This window comes from Agelaius tricolor, unplaced genomic scaffold, assembly GCF_023055355.1.
Source record: "Agelaius tricolor isolate 1412-34295 unplaced genomic scaffold, bAgeTri1.0.p SCAF_5, whole genome shotgun sequence".
Taxonomy (NCBI): domain Eukaryota; kingdom Metazoa; phylum Chordata; class Aves; order Passeriformes; family Icteridae; genus Agelaius; species Agelaius tricolor.
Window position 1 is genome coordinate 53975250 of NW_027269265.1, and position 21072 is coordinate 53996321.

Consider the following 21072-nt stretch of genomic DNA (forward strand, 5'->3'; position numbering starts at 1 on the left):
GGGAAAGGAGGCTATTTGGGACATCGCCTGCCAGTCTGAGAGCCGTGACAAGGCGCAGCCTATGGATTCATCGGGATGCACGGCACATCCTGGCAGCCATCTGGCCGTGCCAGAGGAGCCCCACTAGGCAGGGAGAGGAGGCTCCAGGGCAGAGCACAGGGAAGCGTGGAGGCTCCGGCCGCTTACCCAGTCGCACATAGAGGACGTACTGCATGGAATCCCGCGGCTCCGTGTACAGGATGCTCCCGCGCATGCTGAGCCAGATGATGGCCAGCTCGGCGATCATGCAGCTCAGCAGGATTCCCAGGTAACCCCGGCCGTGGTCCACCAGGTTCAGGGAGCACGTCTCATTGGGATTGTACACCAGCCCGAAGAGCACCACCGAGAGAATCACAAACCTGCCGGGCAGGAAAGCCAAGGAAACCATGGAATATCCCACAGCTCTTCCCTCCTCAGTGTCCCACAGCTCCTTACATTATTCTTCATTTGGGCCCCAAATCCCCCAAGCCATCCAGAGGCCCTGCTACCCCCAGCAGAACCATTTCATCCATGCCACATTATCCCGTGGGATTTGCCACTCCAGAGAAGTAGTGGCTGCCACATCCCTTGGAAGTGTTCAAGACCAAGTTAAACAGGGTTTGGAGCAACCTAATGGGAGCCGTCCCTGCCCATAGCAGGGGGTTGGAATTGGATGGTCTTTAAGGTCTCTTCCAACCCAAACCATTCCAGAATTCCATGCCTGTTTTTCCTGAGCTTCTGTACAGAAACACGGTCCTAAATTCCAGAGGAGAATCTTAGGCAGCACAGGAGGATAACAAGAAGCTCTGGTCAGGCTCTTTGGAACTAGGCTAGAACTTGGAACAGAGCTAAGCTACAAAAATAGAAGTTGGAAAAATGGTGTTCATCAGGAATGCCCCAACCAAACTTTCTGGCCCCATGTAGAAGTGCAGGGAGAATTTCCAGCCATGCCAGAAATAGCCAGAAGAATTCCTGGGTGAATTCCAAGTATCCTTGTGCCCTTCTCACTTACCAGGTGGTGTGAAGGAGGAAGAGGAAGACGGCTGGCAGAACCAGGTCATCGCTGCCCACAGACCAGCGCCGGCGGAACACGACAATCCCTGGCATGGCTGGCGGGTCCTGGGAAGTTCAGCAGGCACAGCACTCACCTCCTGGAAAAGAATGGAAGCAAAGCTGCTGCTGAGCCTCTCCAGCCCCCTCTGGAGAGCCCCACAACCTGGGAGCCATACTGGTTTATCCCTGAGCTGCTTCCTTCCAGCACCAGGGGGCATGGCATGCTCGGGAAGGAGGGCTGGGATTTGAAGGAGTGGGAAGTATTAGGTGCAGCCGGTGTGTAACTCATCCAGATCCACTTCATGGGATTACCTGGAATCCTGTTAGGCTGTGATGGTGAGCAGCCACTGTGGGATTTGGGACAGGTCATCCTGGCCTCAAATCTCTGGAAAACCCTGTTACTGTGTTTTTCCATGCACAAACCTGCTGCCAGGCTGTTGTTGTCCAACAATTCTCCCCCCCACACTTGGCTCAGGAAACCAAAACATCCATTAACAGCCAGTGACAGCATCTGGGGAACTATAGACTGGCTCCCAACAGCACTTTCAGTGAGGATATTGGCTCCTAGGAGATCTCCCCCTGGACCAGCAGGAGCATCTTGCCAGCTCCACATCTCCGTCGCATCCGCACCGGCCCTGACAGGCACGACCAATTCCAAGGTGGAAGACTGAGGAGCTGCTGTTCCTCCCTGGGTTTTGTTTGTGCTCCTATTTTTAGGGCTTCCCAAACCCTTTGGAAAATAGAAACAGGAGTGGTGCAAAGTCACGAGACTGCACAGGGCGCTCCAGCCTCCTCCAGCACAGCCATCCCACTCCATCCCAGCTGGCCGTACTCCAAACTGCTCCAGAGGGACTCTGGCAGCACACCTTATCCCACTCCTGCCTTCCTGGCTCAACACATGACCCACTACCAGGAATTTTCCTTGGTTTTGTCAAATCCAGGATGGTGTCTTTGCACTCTTTCCACAGACACCAGGGATTTCTGGATTGGAGGATTAGTCCTGTCCCTCTTTCCATGCCCTAATCCCTGTCCCACTTCTTACCTGTGCTAGCAGGGAATGCTCCACCTCACCTGTGCCTCTCTGCTCCAAGCTCTCCCAGTTGGTCCATCTCAGTTCCCAACTCCACCAACCTCCCAATTCCCACATGCATGCACTGCTGCTGGAGTGTTCCAGCCATGCCCTGCGGTGGCCATGCTGTTCCAAAGCTTCACTTGCAAATCCCTAAGTGCTCTTGGATTTTTGCCTCCGGGAACCCAACAGCAAACAACCAAGTGACCTCATCCATTACTTACAACAGGATTTCCAAGAGCATTCCCAAGAGAATATCACCTGCAATACTTCCTGTACCAGGCAAAAAAACCCCCACACTTGGATATGATGACCCTAATTTAGTGCTGTGGGTAAAACAAATTAGAAAGAGGAGGACATCCATAGAATTCCAGCATAGCTTGGATAGGAAGGGAGCTTGAAGACGATCCAGTTCCATCTCCCTGTCATGAATTGGGACAGCTCCCACCAGTCCAGGTTGCCCATGATTTAAACTAAGTTGAACCTTCCAGATAACACAAATGTTGGGTTTGAGACAGCCCATGGCACCAATTCCTGCTCTGTCCCACTAAATCCAACCCAGCAATCAGGTGTGGTTACCTCACCACTTCCCAGAATATCCCAAATCCAGAGTCTCCTCTCCTGTGCCGACACCCACAGCCACTGGGATGGATCTTCCAACCCATTTCGACCACCCATTACTGAAAACCTACACAATCCCCTCAAATTCCAGGAGATTCCATAGTTAACAGGCCGCTTCCAGCCTGTCACTCAGTTGAAGGAAATGCTCCATTCCACAAACAAAGCAAATGCAAAATTCCAACACCATTTGGATTCCCACTTCCTCAGCACAGAATAATCAGAGCACTGGGTACATTGCAGCTCTACCTTCACTTCTCTGGCCATCTGGAGACTCCCTCCCATCCCCATCGTGCCTGTCATTCACCACCCAGGATAGCTGGGATATCACAAACCCTGGATACACCTCCTGCACTTCCCAGCCCAGCTCCGTTCCCGTCATCCCTCGGCTGCATCCCACCAACGCGCTTTCCGGAACTCTTCCACCCCTCCAGTTGGGCTCTCCCAGTTCCCAGCACCCTCTCCCAGTTTGAGAAGCAGGGTATCAATGACAGCAACAAATATCCAATGTGGATTCCTTATCCACGGCAACAGATGGGGACAGAGCGGAGAAGCCTGTCACTCACTGTCACATACGGGAATACTCACTGTGGAACTGTCACTCCACTTACCAGGCTCCCAGGGCAGGAACATTCCCAATTTATTCCCAAAGATTCCTGAATTTAAACCAGGAGGTTTGGGGCTTTGCCCTGCTTTGGAAAGGAGGGAGATGACGGAAGGCCTGAGACTGGAAAACCCACCAAAAAAAGCTCTCACTGTGAGGACTCTTCAGCTTCATCCCAGCACAGCACATCCCAGGAACTGCTTTAAGATGCTGAAGATATAATCCAGCAGAGGAACTGGGAGGACCGGAAGGCTGGAGTGCAAAGAGCCCTGAGACCACTGACCCCAGCTCTGTGACAGCAAGAACCCTCACACTGTCCCTAAAACTGCTGGAAAGAGCCAAACATTCCCAGGATCTTGAAAGCTGAATCCCAGCACCAGCAGCCCCAAGCTCCCGACACTGAAATAAGGGAAGCACATGCACAAGGAGCCCCCTCAGAGCCGGGCAAGACCTAGGGAAGCAGGAACCTTACATGGCATGTGGTCCAGCCGCTGCGCATCCTTCTCTCCCAGAAGGGTATTTCAGGAAAAGTGCATATCCAGGGAGACAGGCATCACAAGCTCAGGAGGGAAGAGCAAACTCTTCCTGCAGCCATTGAAAATCCCACTCGGCAAAGGGAAGCACGGCGTGGGAACTGGGATCTGCCTGCCGACAGAGCCGGGCATCATCCTCAGAGCAACTCCCTTCCCTGCACCTCATTTATCCACCGGGAATGCCGAGAGCCAGAGGTCGTGACTCCCCCCTTCCACACCCCCCAGCACCCTCTGGAAGGAAGTGACATCATCCCTATTCTGAGGAGATTGTACGTGGATTGTGGGAAGGAGGACTGGGAGCGAGAGCGGGCGATGCTGTCAGAAATGCGGAGCCGGGAGAGGAGGAAAACCCTGGAGCGGCACAAACCTCCTCCCTCTTCCCACCGAGAAAGCGGGAGCGCTGCCGGGAGCCCTCGGACACAGCCATGGCATCGGGCTGGGAAAGGCTCCTGGCCACCGACTCTCCCAGTGAATGGCCAGGGGGAGGGGACTTGGATGGGACACAAAAGGGACACACAGAGGGGGCCACCCCGGGCACAGAAAGGAGAGACTGTTCCAGAGGAGCCTCTCCCGGCCTTTCCAGCCGTTAATTCCTTGTGACATGCTCTGGGCTATGACAGGATGTGGGGGAAGGGGAGAATTAGCTGTCTGTAGGGAAAGGCTTAGGGAAAAGAGCAAGGGAGAAAAACGCTACAGTGAGAAAACATTCCAGCTAAACCTCGGAGACTTAGGCTAATCCAACAGCCCATCCCATCTGACATGAGCCTCCTTAGGGAAAAGTACACCAGGAAATAAAGCTGAAGGAAAAAGGCTGTGCCTGGATCCTGCATGCCAGGAGCCCACCCACACCACAGCAACACCCCCGGAGTCACCCACTCCCTCCACCCAAATCCAGGCAGGATTTGCTCCAAGCTCCCAGAATCGCAGATTCCCGAGGCACCCACACAGCCCAATGCTCCAACCCCCTGCAATTCCTCACTCCTATATCCAAAGGTTCAAAAACCTCTGTAATTCCCCATCCCTGCAAATCCCCATTCCTGCATCCACAGGCTCATAACCCCCTGCAAATCCCCATCCCTGCAATTGCTCATCCCTGCACCCACAGGTTCACAACTCCCTGCAATTCTCCATCCCTGCATCCACAGGCTCATAACCCCCTGCAAATCCCCCTCCCTGCAATTCCCTATATCCCTGCATCCACAGGTTCACAACCCCCTGCAAAACCCCCTCCCTGCAATTCCCTATCCCTGCATCCACAGGCTCACAACCCCCTGCAAATTCCCAGTCCTGCATCCACATACTTACAACTCCCTGCAATTCTCCATCCCTGCATCCACAGGTTCATAACCCCCTGCAAATCCCCATCCCTGCAATTCCCTATATCCCTACATCCACAGGTCCACAACCCTTTGCAATTCCCCATTCCTGCATCCACAAGTTCACAACCCCCTACAATTCCCCATCCCTGCATCCACAGGCTAACTCAGGATTCCCACTTCCATCTGCCCAAAACCTCTCCTTGTTCCTGACCTCCTGCTGTTCAGAGCAAAACATGGGAGGACAAACCCAGGCTGAAATCAGACCTGCTAGGAGTTTTTTCTCCCTCTGCCAGATCCCTGGGGATGTCTGCATGGAGGAAGCCCTACTATCCCAATATTCCTTCCCTACCTTTTCCCTCAGACACCTGATGGCACTTTCACAAGACCCAGGTATGACAAAGCAATCCCATCTCATCTCTGCCAGCACCCTCTTCCAGCTGGCCTCTGCAAATTCCAGAGTTCTCCAGGGTGACTCACCCAAGGAAATTCCCTCTAAACAAGCCAGATGTTTGCCTTCACTGCTCAGGGCTACAGAATTCACCAAAAAGATTGGATTTGTAGGTCTCAGTGGACGGTTGCAGGTGTTGCTAAAGGACAGAGCCCTTTACTGTTCCACAGAAATCCAGCACCATGTCCCAGAATGCTGCCCCTCCCAGGATCCCTTTCTCTGGCTGAAATGTCACCATGTTCCCCAGGAATGTCCCAGTCCCAACCTGCTGTCCCCTGCTGGGAAGTTCAAGTCCAGGCCTGCCAGCTCCCAGCTCAACTTCTGAGGAAATGGAGCTGGAAAACCAAAACCAAAGGAGCTTTGTGTCCTGTCAGCTCCCATAGCAGCTTTTCCTCAGGAGTGATTTTCTGTTCCAGAGCAGAGGTGCTTCCCTTCTCCCTGAGGGCACATCCAGGTCACCTTGCCCAGGTGCTGGAGACACCTGTCCTGAGGGCACAGCATGGATGCTGCATGCTGCTTTTCCATTCTGCAGGATAACAAACAGTTCACTTCCCTAACCAACAGAATTGTGGTCCCATCAAGTCACCCCAAATACTTCCTTCCCTCACCAACATGTCCCACATGGAATATGGGCTTCCCATTTCAGGCTGGATCATTCCCTTGTAGCTCTCAGAACCTTCTCGTTCCCATCAAGCACTTACTGGAGTTGACGGAAATCATCAATTCCAGCTTGGATCCAACCCCATCAGGCCCCATCCAGCTGTTCTGAAGGGTTTTTAATGAGGCTCTTTCTGTTTCTGAGTTGGTTTCTCACAATCTGGGAATTGTTCTCGCCTTCCAGGGAGAAGGGGGATGGGTGATATCCATACAGAATGTCCTGAAGCTGGCCAGAGGAATTTGCATGGTGCAGCTCTGCTCTCAAGCCAGGCTGGGAGAGCTGGGATGGCTCAGCCCAGAGAGGAGAAGGCTCCAGGGAGCCTTAGAGCCTCTTCCAGTGCCTAAGGGGGCTCCAAGAGAGCTGGAAAGAGCCTTTGGAATAGGGCATGGAGGGACAAGACAAGGGGAAATGGCTTCCCACTTACATGGCGTGGGTTTGGATTAGATATTGGGAAGAAATCCTTCCCTGTGAGAGTGAGGCCCTGGAATGGATTTTCCAGAGAAGCTGTGGCTGCCTCAAGCCTAGAATGACAAGTCCAGACTAGACAAAGTTTGGAGCAACCTGGGATAGTGGGAAGTGTCCTTGTCCACAGCAGGGGGTAGAATGGGATGAGCATTCGATGTCCTTTCTAAACCAAACCATTCCAGGATTGAATACCAAGAGGGGAAAAATTCCATGGCACCAAAGGAAGGCAAGTCCTTTCTGCCATTTCCAAGGGGCAGGAAGTATCTGCTGCAAGCAGTGCCTGCAGGAATTGCAGGGAAAGCTCTTCCCAGGGGGAAGAAGGCACAGCAGCTGCCGGAAGCTTGTGAGGAGAGCTCTGCCCTCACCGGAGGTGATTAAGGGAACAGACCTCTACTTTAAGGAATATTCCATGGATTCATGGAACATTTAAGAACCATATTTATAAGCAAACCCCAGGCAGAGATCACTGGCAAAAATCAACGGGGATTAGAATTTTGGGATATCTTCATGGCTACTTTGAAGATTCTCCTTGATAATCTCCCATTTTCCAAGGAGAATGGAATAAAAAGAGTCAGCAGCAGAGAGCCAGGGAATGAAGCTTGGAGACAGGAAAGGTTCAAAGAGCCTCCTGTGGCTTGGCACACTTTGGATGTGTCTCCCTCAGGATAAGGCCATGGCACCACAATCACCTCCACAATGTCATCGGGACAGAACTAATGGGATCAGCTTGGATCTGGAACTCCAGCACTGCCCACTGACACAAATTCCCAAAATAATCTCGGAGTACCAACTGACCTTCAAAACACAGGGAACAAGAACTTACCTGTTTGGCCCACTAGTTTAACCCCAAAATCCTGGGATAAATTCCTTGTAACTGCAATGGTGAGGAATACAGCATCAGTGTAGCCACTTCCCAGATGGCCCAGTAGTGATCCATCTCCATCCCACCTCATTCCTCCCTCAGACTCCTTCCCAAAGCCCCTTTGCCATAAACACAACAAGGTGCATGTTCTCCTTGGTTAAATTCATCCCCTTTTTCTGTAACTCCAAACTCTCCTGCCTTGGGTAGAAACAGGCCTCATGAATCCCACATTTCCCTCAAACATGCACGACATCTCCTTTCTGTTACATTGGGAATGATTAATTTTTAATAAGGAGACTCCAGTCTGCATCTCCTTGGCATGGACTTGACCGCAGCAGTGGAGTTTTCAGGAAAAATGGGACTATCTTGCAAACCCTAATGGATTTAGTGCAAGAGGATGGACAAATCCCAAAGGTGCCACTCCCAGCCATTGTTCCCAGTTAAAAGCAGGATAAGGGATTCACTGAATCTAAAAGAAACAAGGAAATTCTCCACTTTGGAATGAACCTCCTCCTAACAACTGGGACCAATTCTGAGACTGTTCCCAGGAATCCCAGTCCTAGAAACCAGTGACACTGCACATACCAACGCTTCTCTCCACTGGATATCCCTGCACCACCCCATGGGCCAGGATTTGTCCACAGCATCACCATTAGGGCTGGAAAAGCCACCCAAGATCAGGTCCAACCATTCCTCCAGCACTTCCAAGGCCACCTCTATCCTATGTCCCCAAATGCCACATCCACATGGCTTTTAAATCCCTCCAGGGATGGGGATTCCACCACTGGAGCCTGCTCCAATGCTTTAAGACCTTTTCCATTGAGGAATTTTCTCTAATAACCAACCTAAACCTCCCCTGGTGCAATTTGAGGCAATTTCTTCTCATCCTGCCACTTATTCCCTGAGAGCAGAGCCTGATCCCACTCGGCTCCACCCTCCTGTCAGGGATTTGTGGAGAGTGAGAAGATCCCTCCTGACCCTCATTTCTTGCAGGCTGACTCCCCCAGCTGCTCCTTGTGCTCCAAACCCTTCCCTGGACACAGTCCAGCACTTCCATGTCCCCCTTGGTGAAGGATCCACAGGGCTTTATTAATTCCAGACCTCAGCAACCATCCCTGGGCATAAAGGAAGAGGTTTGTAGGGAAAAGTTTATAAAGACAGGGATCACCGTGAGATACTCCAGCTGCCCAAATGAAAGGGAGAATAATGCTTGGAAAGGGATGGGAAAGCCTCACTCACACCTCCAAGACTCCCAGGACTTTTCTCCTTGACCTTGACAAGAGCACACCTTAACTCCAGAACTCTGAACTCATCAGCCTATGGAAAATCCAAAGCCTGCACAAACACCTGGCTGAAAAACAAGGGAAGCCACCACTTTTTCAGGAATCTGGGAGTGGAGAAGGAACTGTCACACACAGTCCTAATGTGCTGCCAGGAATGGAGTTAAAAACAACCCCCAATCGTTGTCTCGATGCCGGCAGCTCCGCAATTCCACCCACAGTTTGTGCCTGCAGAGCCCACGGGCAGCTTCCCGACCACTCCGAGCTCGGGCAAAAATAACGGCCAAGTTGCCACGGGGGAAAATGTAATAAATTCCAATTAATTTGGGATTTCAAACAGAACTCCATGTTCTACAGGGGAATAAAATCCCCTACAACGAGGAAAGCTTGGTTTGAATGGGGTAGGGAATACAAAAGGAATACCCGGATGAGGTGATGGATACAGCAATAAATGCTCCCAGCATCCCAAATCTGCTCTCCCAGGTGTGGAACAACAGCTCCCTGGATATATTTACTGGGAATCACTGATCCTTGGTTTTGTTGGAATATCCCACAGCTACACACAGAACTTGGTAATTCCTGGTTGGAAAGCACACTGCCTCTGAGTTATTTATAGCCAAAACTCCAAGGGCTGGATTAAGCCAGCCAGGGCAAATCCAAGAGGTGACCAGTAATTACACAAGGAGAATTTTGGATGGAGCCTCATTTCTTTAGGGAAAGCTATTTTCCACTACAATCCTCGCAAATTCCTGACAGTTTTACTCCACCCTGGAATGCTTATCAGCTCAGCCTCCTTTTCAAAAAAGACAGAAAAAAAGCAGAAGGAGCAAATATCCAGGTGAGATATTGAATTCAGAGGTGCATCCCTGTTCTGGCACATCTGGAAGTGATGTGCCTTCTTCAGGAAGAGGGAGGAGAAGCCCAGGCATTTCCAAAAGGAACTGCATCTCTCCCCTCCTGCAAGCAGCTTCTTGGCTCCCTAATTTACACTAGTGGGCAAACAGTTTTCCCAATAACTTGACTCATTGCTTCAGGAATTCCCTGGGGATGAGTCACATGCAGGGAAAGCCACCGGGAGCGGCGCCGGGACCACCGCTGCCAACACGAGGAGAGCGAAAGAAGTGGGAGAACACAAAATCCCTGCCAAACTCGGGAAAACTGTGTGGTCAACACCATTCCTTGGCACTCCTTCCCTGCTCCCCCCTCCCCACAAATGTGCTGGAGAGGAGAAGCGCATCCGGAGAGGCGGCTCCAGGCTCTGGAGCCATGGGAATCGTCAGGGAGAGGTTCCCTCCACGTGCATCTGCCGGCATAGGAGGCAATGCTGGCTCTGCACATCTCCCAGGAATGATCCTAAGGAAATTTAAACTAGGGATTATTTCCCTCCCTCCTGGAACTGAGGGGGAAAGAGGGACACGTGGAATTCCAGGGCCTCCAGCTTCTTATTCTACTCCCTGCTCACCAGCATTCCCAATTTGGCCTTTTTTCTGCATCACATCCCACAACTTATCTCAGGAGTTTTCCTCTTCTCAGATTCCATGACTAAGTGGTTGGGCAGGTACATGCCCAGCTGCAAGTCAAAAATGCTGGGAATCAGGGCTATCTGGAAAGGTTTTTTGGGAATCTAAAGCCAAATGCATATTTTCTCAACACAATTTTTCCTCATTAAACAGGGATCCTGGATCTGTGACACTTCCAGTCTCAAAAACCTTGGGAATGGCTTCAAACAGCCTAAACCTGACGTGGACATGACTTATTCCCATTTTCCTGATGCTGCCTGCTTATTTCCCTCATCATGTCCCTGCTTGTTTCCTTAGCTGAGAACACACCTGTATCCCACATTCCTAGAAATCAGCCTGGAAAGAGGTTATGGAGGTCATACTTCCCAAAGTCCAAGTGAAACTTCCAGTGGAAGCCACCAACAGCCTATTTGAGGACTTCATCCTGTGGGAGTACGTTCAAGAGGGAACATTCCTGAATGCTATGAATTCCCTGAAAATGCCATTTCTGTGCTTTGCCTGTTGCTGTAACTCCCCAAACCCTCCCAGATTCCCACTTTCCAATATCTTGGGAAGCATCAATCTTACACTTGATTAAGCAAAATCTGCTTCTTGGCCCCAATTCCAGATTTTTCCCAGCCTCCAGTGAAAATCAAACCAACATCATGATATCCTGGAATCAGTTATTTCTGTAAGCTCATTTGATAAACCAGAACCTACAGGAATATTTATGGATTAAAAAACAAACCCTGAATTCATGTTTTTCCAGCAAGATCCTGTGAACTAATCACCACCATCCAAAGGATTGCTGCTATCCAAGGGCTTCTTTCCACACTGAATGTATCCACTTTCACTTCCATGTTTACCATGGAAGCAAGGATCAAACACCAAAGTCCCGTCTGGGGAAGGGCCAGGACAGGAACACCTGTACAGGTGGGAATTTTAAATGCACAACAGCAGAGAAGTGGGAATTTCAGCCCAGAAATGTTCATGGCTGGGATATGCACATGGACAACATCCTCTTCCCCTTTTTTCCTAAGCTCAATGGGAACATTTCAAGTCTAACTCTGGATTTCCAGCTGCAACTTCCCAAGAAATGTGCTTGATGTGCTTCTGCCCCTCCCATCCCAAGGCTTCCACCTCAACGCATGGGAATAGCCCTGGTAGTAAAAGAAAGCATCAGGCTGAGCATTCCCAGCAGAAGAATCCTGCTTTATTCCCACCTGGAGAACAGTTTTCTAAAGGAAGCTGCCAGCTCTGCCCCAGCTCCCATAAAACTGCTAATTACAGTGCAAATCCAAAGAAAGCAGGAGCAGGGAAGGAAGGAGGGAATGAGGAAAGGAGAGGCAGTTTCCGAGTCTCCAGCTCATCCAAATGACAGCTTGGGAAAACCTTTCCTGCCTCAGTGCTTGCTCCTAAGAATAAATCACCTATTCCAGTGCTGCAGGACCCCAAAATTCCAGCCCCCATGGAGACCCTTGGGAGCAGCTCCCTCCTTCCACACCCCAACAGCTCCTCTCTCATCCTATCCCAGAAAGGCCCATTGTCCATTAGGAACATGGAGCTCACTGAGGAAGAGCACACGGAAAACCACCAACAGTCCAGCACATGCAGCTCCAACTCTCTCCCAAGTTTATGGAATTAAGTCCCAAATTCCCACCCCATGGTAATCAAATCCTGGGACTTACCAGCCTGCTTTTCCTCCATCTGGTGCTTGAGATAAAGATGTTGGAATCACCACAGGGAACAAATAGCACTGGTCCCACACCTCTCCAAACCACCAGGACCAACAGACCAAATGCTTCCTTCTCCTTTTCCTAGGAATTCCTACCCATCCAGCGCCTCCCTAATGACAACCAAGCAACCTAGAACTGCAATCCTGGGCTGAATCCTGCCAAGCTGAACTCTCCAGACTCTTCCTGAATCCCAGATTTGTGATGAAAAGCAGGAATCCTCTTTTCCTTTTGCTTATGTAAGCAAGGATGAATCAAACCCAGGCTTCCGTGATCCTGTGTCATATTTAAGCCTTAAATATATTTATTTTTCCACATTCCCTGGTCCTTGGACACTCCAGGAGCTGCATTTCTGAATCCCAGCACACACATGCCTCCTCCTCCTCACCACCCACAGCCTGCACGTGGAGCTGATCCACAGTTTCTCCAGGCCCTCGGGATCTGTGCTCTCCTGGCAGCCACAACACCTATCACTCCCCAGCAGGGATCCAGCCCTGCCCACTGCTCCCCAGGGACAGCCAGGAGATAGGGATTCAGTTTCAAGCTCAGGAATTATTTAATTCCATAAGGCAGCTTTACATCTCCTCAATTTCCACATGTTTTCCAGCTCTGACTCCTGGAATTACTCACACATATTTACTCCAACTTTTTCCTGCTGACACAGATTCCTTGTGCCTGTTTCTCCCTGTGGATTCATCACTACAGATCCTGGAGTTGGAACTGCTGATTCCTGTATCTACACTCTGATATCCAGCAAACTTGGTGCCACAGGAAGCATGGCTACACATTCCTGGCTGCAGCCATGGCACCAGGAATCTCCTGCTTCCATGCTTATTCCCTAATGGACACTCCTGGTGTCTCCTTGATACACTGACCTTGCTCAGCCTGGAGAAGGGAAGGCTCCAGCGAGACCATGGAGCTTTTCCAGTGCCTGAAGACATTCCAAGATGGCTGGAGAGGGACTTTGGATAAAGGCATGAAATGACAGGACAATGGGAATGGCTTCCCACTGCCACAGGGTGGAATTAGATGGGATATTGGCAAGAAATTCTTCCCTGTGAGGGCGATGAGACCCTGAATTTCTCAGAGAAGCTGTGGCTGCCCCATCCCTGGAAGTGTCCAAGGCCAGCCTGGCTGGGGCTTGGAGCAACCTGGGCTAGTGGAAGGTGTCCCTGCCCCTGGCTGGGGGATCGACCTGGATCACATTCCAGATCCCTTCCAACCCAAACTATCCTGGGATTTTTCTCCCTGATACCACCACTTTCCATGTTTCCATACCCTCCTCGCTTTCCCTTGTTACGGGGGAGTCCTTCGGCAGGGCTTGCAAGGAGCTTGGAAAGTTGTCACTCCAGGGACACTGTCCCTGCCCTCTCAGCCACCAGCTCCAGAGCCAGAATTCATTTGGAAAAGCTGGACAAGAGGGAGGTGAAAGGAGGTGAGGCAGAAGCAGAGAGCCCACGTGACAAGAGCAGAGCTGCAGCCAAAGAAATCCCTGGAAAAGCATTCCTTGGCTCCCAGCAGCTGTGCAGGCACAAACTGAATGGCACAGATTGGAACTGAATGTTCCTAACAATTGGTTATACCACAGAAAACCAGGAACAATCCTTCCCAAGCAAACAGGGAGCAGGAAAAATCAACTGGCCACATGTGGGAATGCACCAGCTCTGGAGTTGGGGAATGCCAGGCTATGACAGGAGGTTACTAGAAGAAGCAGGAGATGATCCAGAAACTAAATCAACCACGTGATTGCTAAAATATAGATAGGAGGATCCCCAAAATGAGATGAATGTGCTCCTCCTAAAACTATCCCTAATTCCAGATGGCTTGGGTAGGAAGGGACCTTAAGCTCATCCCATTCCAGCCAGCCCCTGCAAAGACACCTTGCACTATCCCAGGTTGCTCCAAACCCTGTCCAAGCTGGTCTTGGACACTTCCAGGGATGGGGCAGCCACAGCTTCTCTGGGAAATCCATTCCAGGGCCTTGCCATCCTCACTGGGAAGCATCTCTTCCCAATATCCCATCTATCCCTGCCCTCTGGCAGTGGGAAGCCATTCCTATTGTTCTGTCCCTCCAGGCCCTTGTCCCAAGTCCCTCTCCAGCTCTCCTGGAACCCCTTTAGGCTCTGGAAGAAGCTCTAAGGTCTCCCTGGAGCTTTCTTTTGTCCAGGCTGCACATTTCCAGCAATCCCAGCCTATCCTCAATCCATGTCTGAATTGAACAGGAAAAACATCCCCTTTCCAGCAGGATCATCCTCAGGGCTGTACCTGGATTTCCCACCTGGCTGCTGGACATCCTGGATCATGGCCAGGTGATCCCAATCCTTCTCTACCGAATTCAACACCCCCACAGCTTTTGGAAAGCAAATCCATTTTTCCAAAGACAAAATGGGCTCAAATCTTGTCCAGGGAAGTTGGCAATCCTCAGAAAACAGGAAGGATCCCTGCTCCAACAGCACAGGGATGCATTTTGCAATTGATTTCCCCTCCTCCAGCAGACACGAATTCCAAACAAATTTCACACTTCAATTTATAATCCTAACAGGATTATAAGGAAAAAATCTGTTCATTGGGATCTACTTCAGGACAAGCCCCTGGCTCCCAGCCCAACCAGTTTGAAGCTGCTGAAAAAAAAATTCCTTTAGAAATTCCTTTTTTCCTCTCATTCCCGAGGCAACGCGTGGCCATCCTGGTAATTAAATGGAGTGCCTTTGCAGAGATTCCTTCGGCAGGATTGGTCCAGGTGTGGATTTTCCCTGCTTTCCTTTAATTATCTTATAATTAACCATGAAGTATCCAATCATCCAGAGCTTTTTCAATTAAGCTTCAAAAGGAAATGCCTGGAAGAGCTCTTGGTGGGAATGCTCTAATCAGCTGGGAAGAGATCACAGGCACCCGGGTTGGGGTTTGGTGACTCATTCCGTTATTGCCAGGACAAGTGAACTTGCAAAGCTTGAAAAAATTCCTTTATTCCACCTTTTTCAGTTCACATCCTCACCCCTGATCAGAGCTCAGAGGCCTGGGAGCAAGATGATATTGTAATTAACACAGTTGATTAAAGAATAATAATCAAGCTCTGAAGGATCAGGAATTATCCCTGCCCAAGTCCGACTCTTCTCCATCCCAGTCCTGTGCCTCTTTTTGCCTCAGTTCCTTCCCTCAGCCTTAAATTCTGAGCACAGGCACAAACTGAGATCTCCTACAGTTCTCTTCTGGGCAGCAAGGGAAAATATTCCCAGACTTTTTGATAAGGAATAACAGGAATTTTGCCTGCATCCTTGTGGAGATGTTTTGGGATCCCACAGCCCAGGGGAGAGGCAAATTGTCCCCAAACGACAGGCTGAGACTTCAGTGTGTCCAACAGCACGGACAAACAGATCATGGAATTGTTCAGGTTGGAAAAGCCCTCCAAGATCATCCAGTCTAACATTCCCCAGCACTGCCAAGGCCACCACAACTATCCCAGGTGCCACATCCATGTAGATTTTAAATCCTTCCAGGAATGGGGATTCCACCACTGGAGCCTGTTCCGATGCTTTGCAACCCCTTCCATGAAGGAATTTTCCCTAGTATCCAACCTAAAACTTCCCTTGGCACAACTCCAGTGTCACTTGTCACCTGGCTTGTCAGATGGCTTTGATTTTTTTTTCAAAACACCAAGAGAATTCCAAAGGTCTCTTGGAGAAGGGATCTCTTGAGCGCTCCTAACAGCTCCCAGAATTCCAGGAGCTTCTCACACACCTTCCCAGCCAGGTTCCTGACAGTCTTTCCCACATTCCACAGACAACACACCTTCTCCAGTGGGGAAAAAAGAAATCAATCAATGTCTCCAACTGCTGACATTCCCGTTTTTGTAACTTCCCATGGATATTTAAGGATTTATAAAGATCCCATGGATATTGAATGATTTTATTTTTACTGCAAAGAGGGAAACAGCAGAGCACACAGACCCAGGGAATATCCAGCTCCAGCATTCATCCTGGAATTGTCCAGCACAGGATGAACCCAAGCATCCCTTAAGCTGGAAAAACTCCATGTCAACAGGTTTCTTCCTCCCTCCACCATATTCATTGCTCCCAGCTGGGATCAGTGTCCACCAAAAGATCAAATGATCCCTCTGGAGTAAGGGAATCAGGTTATGGAATGACACTAGGAATAATTCCCCCCTCAGTTACATGATTTCCTGGCTGGAATTTTTAAGGTGTTCCAGCTGCCAGACTGAAGCTGGAAAAGGGAAAAAGGACACTGGGATGATCCCAACTCCTTTCCATGAGGAAGTTTTAAATTCCAGCACCAGCAGCTCACACATCCCTTCTTCCCTCTCTCCCCAATAAGCCAGGAAGGAGACAACACAGCAAAATGGGAAAATTCTGTGTTTCCACCAGGAAAGCAGCAGGGGGATAGGAAGGGACAATCCAGGCTCTGAAATGTGTTGGGATCAAATCTCACCTCCACCCTCATCCAGCTCTTCCCAAGTCCACCACAGGGTTTAGCATTACCAGGATGGGAGCCAAAGAATCCAGAGGTAAACATCCAAGAGAAAACAAGGAGGGAAGGGGTTGGAATCACTGGAAAAGCCAGCAGGAGCTGCCTCTTTAACACCCCTCCCTCAGCTGCCAGCACCCAGGAATCCCATTCCTGCTCTGGGCTGCCAGCAAGGAGTGACCTCTGGAGAGCACAGATCCGTCCACCAGCAGCACAACTCACCCCTTTTCCCTCCTACAACGATCCAACACCCCCATTTCAGGGAAATCTGAGGCACAATTCCGTGATTTTCTGCAGGGAAGAACAGAAGCTCTGAATCCCCCACGTTTCTGGGGTGGGCTTTTCCCCCGCTCCAGGAGGAAGATGAAGTCATGTTCCCAAAATAGTTCCAAGGAAAAAGGCTCCAAGGAAGGCAGAGCTCCTCTTTAACCGGAGAGCTGAAACTTCCCTGCCCTCCAAAGGGACAGATGAATTCAAATTCCATTCTGCAGCATTGGAAACATGGAAAATTGAAGTATTAAAGTACCAAGTAATAATTAATAACAGCCACTAATTAATCAAAAATCCAAATTTAGAGGGAAAAAAAAGACAACCCCATTATTACAAAATAAGGGATGACAACCTTCAGGCAGAAGTCCCAAATCCCAGATTTATGACAAATTAAGGGACTGGATCCCTCAGGCAAGAGTCCCAGATGCGCTGACCACAACCCAGCCATGGTGCAGTGGCAGAAGAACCCTAGGGAAGCTCCCACAGGGAAAAACTGCACAGCTGCCTCAGTCAGGATCCCAGCACACTGAAACCCAGGCCCCATCCCATGGCACGTGCCTGTTTTCCAATTGGATTTGCCTGGAAACGTTTAAAAACCACAGTTCTTCCTTAACTGACCTCTCATCTTTTTCCCATTTCCATTTTCTAAGCGAACTTTGGGGCTGCAATTCCTCTTCCCTCACACAACGCAGCCGTTTTCCTGAATTCCCACCCCCTCCAGCCTTTCTGAGCACACATGGGGCAATATTCCCAGGAAGAGGCATGCAGACAGGACTGGGCAAAGTCCCATATTCCTTGGGAGCTATTTAAACAACAGCTGCACAGAAACCAGATTTCTCTGTCCTGAATATCTTATCTACTTCCAAGGAGGTGGGAAAAGCAGATTCAGGAACAGCTTAACCTGGAAAAGCCATCCCAAGGGGGTTTCTAACCCTGCTCCACAAGCATCTGGAATCCAAGATGGTCTTTTTGCTGCCCCCTCCCTAAAAAAAGGAGCTGTGAGCTGCTGAGTCAGCAAAAAAACCCAGCAGGGCGGATTTGGGCATCTCCTTATCCAACTTGTAATTAACTCCGAGGCCACAGAGCAGCCTGGAATGGGAAAACTCAGAGTCAGGAGCCAACTGAGAGAGAAGGAATCTTGGTTTTCCACTTAAGTCAGAAATTAAATGCCTTTCCTACCTTTTCTGACAAATCTTCTTATAAATGAGAACTCCAAGCCTTGCAACTCCCTGTTCCCATAGGAACATGAGAACTTCCAACCTCATCTCCTTTTCCAAGAGCAGCAATGTCTAATGGAGCCTCAGCAGCTGGAATACTATAAACACTGGGAAAGGTAAAAGAATAATTCTCTCATTTCTCCTCCAAAAAAGGAGCAGCAGCCACAGCCCCAGGGGCCACCAAGTCCTAAATTCCTCCCTTTTCCTCTCTCCTAATGGGATTTTTCACTTTTTCTCCCCCAAAAAAGCCAGAGTTTCAACAAAAACTCCAATTTGAAATGCAAATTCCTTGGAAAACCCTTGCAGTCAGGTGTAAGGAGCTGAGCAAACACCAGGATAGCTATCTCAAGTACAGAGCAACAAAAGGTCACGTTGTCTGGGAACAGGATCTCCTGCTTCTCCAGGCCTGGACAACCAGGAATTCCAGTATCACACCCTCTGGCACAAAACCTTTTACCTCTGGACACTGAGGCAGGAGATCCATCTGCTTTCCTCCTATCCATGTAAAACTTCCAGGCCCTGACACACTGGAATGGTGAAGGAAAAGTGGATTTTTCAGATTTTCCACTTTTCCAGAAGGAAAAGTGGATTTGCTCCCACTCTCCACCCAAATCCTTCCCTAAATATTAAGGTTGAGCCAAACAGCACCTGCTGGAAGAAGAGAAAGGCCAACTCACTGTTTATTGGGAATGCTGAGCCCTCGTGCTCCAGAGCAGAGGCTCCAGGGCTGTGTTTTCCATGCCAGGCAGGAGGGAGTGTTTTGGCCCAGCCCCAGGGAACTCGGAGCTGAGCAGTTCACCAAACAAATCCACGTTAACATTGGGATTTTGGTGTCATAAATCAGGTGCTTTCAGGTGAAAAGGTTCCGGATTGTTCGGACCACACCCTTCCACGCTTTTTGCACTCCAAAGGGCAGCATTTCCCAGCTCCGGCACACAAAAGGCAAAATCCTGCTGCTACAGGAACAGTAACCAGGATGAGTTCTTCCCATTCCACCTGGTTTTCCAAACCCCCTCTATCTAGGCTTTTCTGGAATGAGAAGCCTCATTTCTTAGCAGTGGGAAGTGCCTCTCACTCTCCTCAATCCACATCCTGCTTCCAAGCGTTGTTCAATTAAGAGTTAACATGGAAAGGAAAACGAGGAGAGCCTCTGGAAAATGACAGGATAAATACAAGGGCAGCTGGGAACACCAAGGACAACAGGATTCCAATATCCCTGTGGGCTCCATCCAACTTGGGATATCCTATGATTGACTCGTCCATTGCACAACACCCCAAGGTTTTAAAGGGATAATTGGCTGAGGACAGTCCAGGATCCCCCGTGTTGGAGAGATTCCCACATTCCCTGGGGCGACTCCGCCTCTTCCTCAGCCTGCCCAGGTGACACCTCCCCAGCACCTCGTCCACCCGGTTGGAGCTGCCACGGAACGCTGAACTAATCCGAGCCTTGGGATGAGCATCCAGTGAACAAACACAGCGCATTCCCTTCCGCTCTCCTGAGCCAGAAGGATCTGGGTGAGCCCGGAGTCGTTAAAAGCCACCTCGGATCAGTTCCGCTGCCTGAATCCCCTCAGCGTATCCCAAAAACCCGGAACCGCGAGTCCTTACCGGGCTTGCGGATGTCGCAATTCCAAAAGTTCACTTCCCTGTCTTTTCACCCACCAAGAGAAGGAAAATCTGGCAGGATCATTCCCCTGAGGACCAAACTAAACCTTGTGTGTCCCAGGGCATCAAGGCAAAATGTGAGAATCCTTGGAGTTCCTACCCAGAAATGGCTGGAAAACAGGGTTCAAGCCATTCCAGGGAACAAACATGCAACGAGCCAACAAATCCATGGACACAAAACATGGGTTATGGTATGAAGGACATGGGAAAAGTTGGGAACATCAAACCCCTCAGGAGTGCCTGGCCTGCACATAGAGAATCATGGAATTGTTAAGGTTGGAAAAGACTTTTAGGATCATCAAATCCAACAGTCAACCCACTTATCCATGTCCTAAAGTGTCACATCCATATGGATTTTAAATCCCTCCAGGAAAGGGGACTCCACCAGTCCCTGCTGCCCTGGGCAGCATCTTCCAGTGCTTTACAACCTCTTCCATGAAGAAATTTCCCAATATCCAACCTAAACCTCCACTGATGCAGCTTGACGCCGCTTCCTCCTGTCCTGTCATTTGTTCCCTGGGAGAAGAGCCCAATCCCACCTGGCTCCCACATCCAGCCACGGAGTTGTAGGGAATGAGAAGTTCCCCCAACCCTTCTTTTCTCCAGAATAAAACACATCCTGCAAACTCACACGTTAGATAACAGAGAAACTTCCAACACTGGCATATTCCCGATTTCCCTCCCCAAATTCCTGCTCCCCACCTCACAAGGGAATTTCACCAACTCTGCCAGTATTCCCAGGAGGCTCCGCACTTACTCAGCCGCCCATTCCCGAGCATTTTCTGCAGCTTCCCACGTGCTTCCCACCTCCCAGCTCGCCTCTCCTCATTCCTCCGCCCTCATCCAAGGGGAACACAAAGTCAGAGCAAGGCCCCGGAGAGTCCCGAAATTCTCCTTGCCAGCTGGGATTCCATAAGGCAAAGGGTTCCATGCAACAAATCCCTTTATCTCAGGCTCTATCAGGCCTTGGAATAACCATGGATAACACTGGATTTGGGGATGTGCCCGTTTCCTACTGAGTTAAATTTGATTATGGCACTGGAGGTGTTCAAACGAGCTCAGGGAGAAAATATGATCCCTTCTTTTTTTTAAAAGGCCAAAAGACTCTTTTCCAAAAGCAACACATTGATCCAGGAATAGCCACAAAATTTAGAGGGAAGAAGGTTTTCCGGACAAAGCAACCTGTGGCTTCCCACAGAAGTTTTAACACCACAATTCCACAAAGGGGAAGGGAATTTTGCCCCTGGATTTGTCAGTGAATTTTGAGGAAAGCTCTAAT

At 49.9% G+C, this 21072-nt stretch overlaps 1 protein-coding gene across 7 annotated transcripts in view; it reads right to left on the minus strand.

Moving 5' to 3' along the window:
• DAGLA (diacylglycerol lipase alpha) overlaps positions 1-21072 on the minus strand; it is a 56697-nt gene that overhangs the window by 30600 nt on the left and 5025 nt on the right. For 5 of the 7 annotated variants that reach the window (XR_011679346.1, XM_071428191.1, XM_071428194.1 and 2 more), the window contains exons 3-4: positions 1031-1169; positions 187-398 (exon numbers count right to left, since the gene is read on the minus strand). Coding sequence is in view for 6 of the 7 variants with exons in the window: in XM_071428191.1 (XP_071284292.1) it covers positions 187-398; positions 1031-1125 (307 nt within the window). In the remaining variant the exon portion in view is untranslated. Of the gene's footprint in view, positions 1-186; positions 399-1030; positions 1170-3834; positions 4008-12114; positions 12482-21072 lie in introns of those variants that run through there. The other 2 variants (XM_071428196.1, XM_071428192.1) reach the window with 2 other exon arrangements.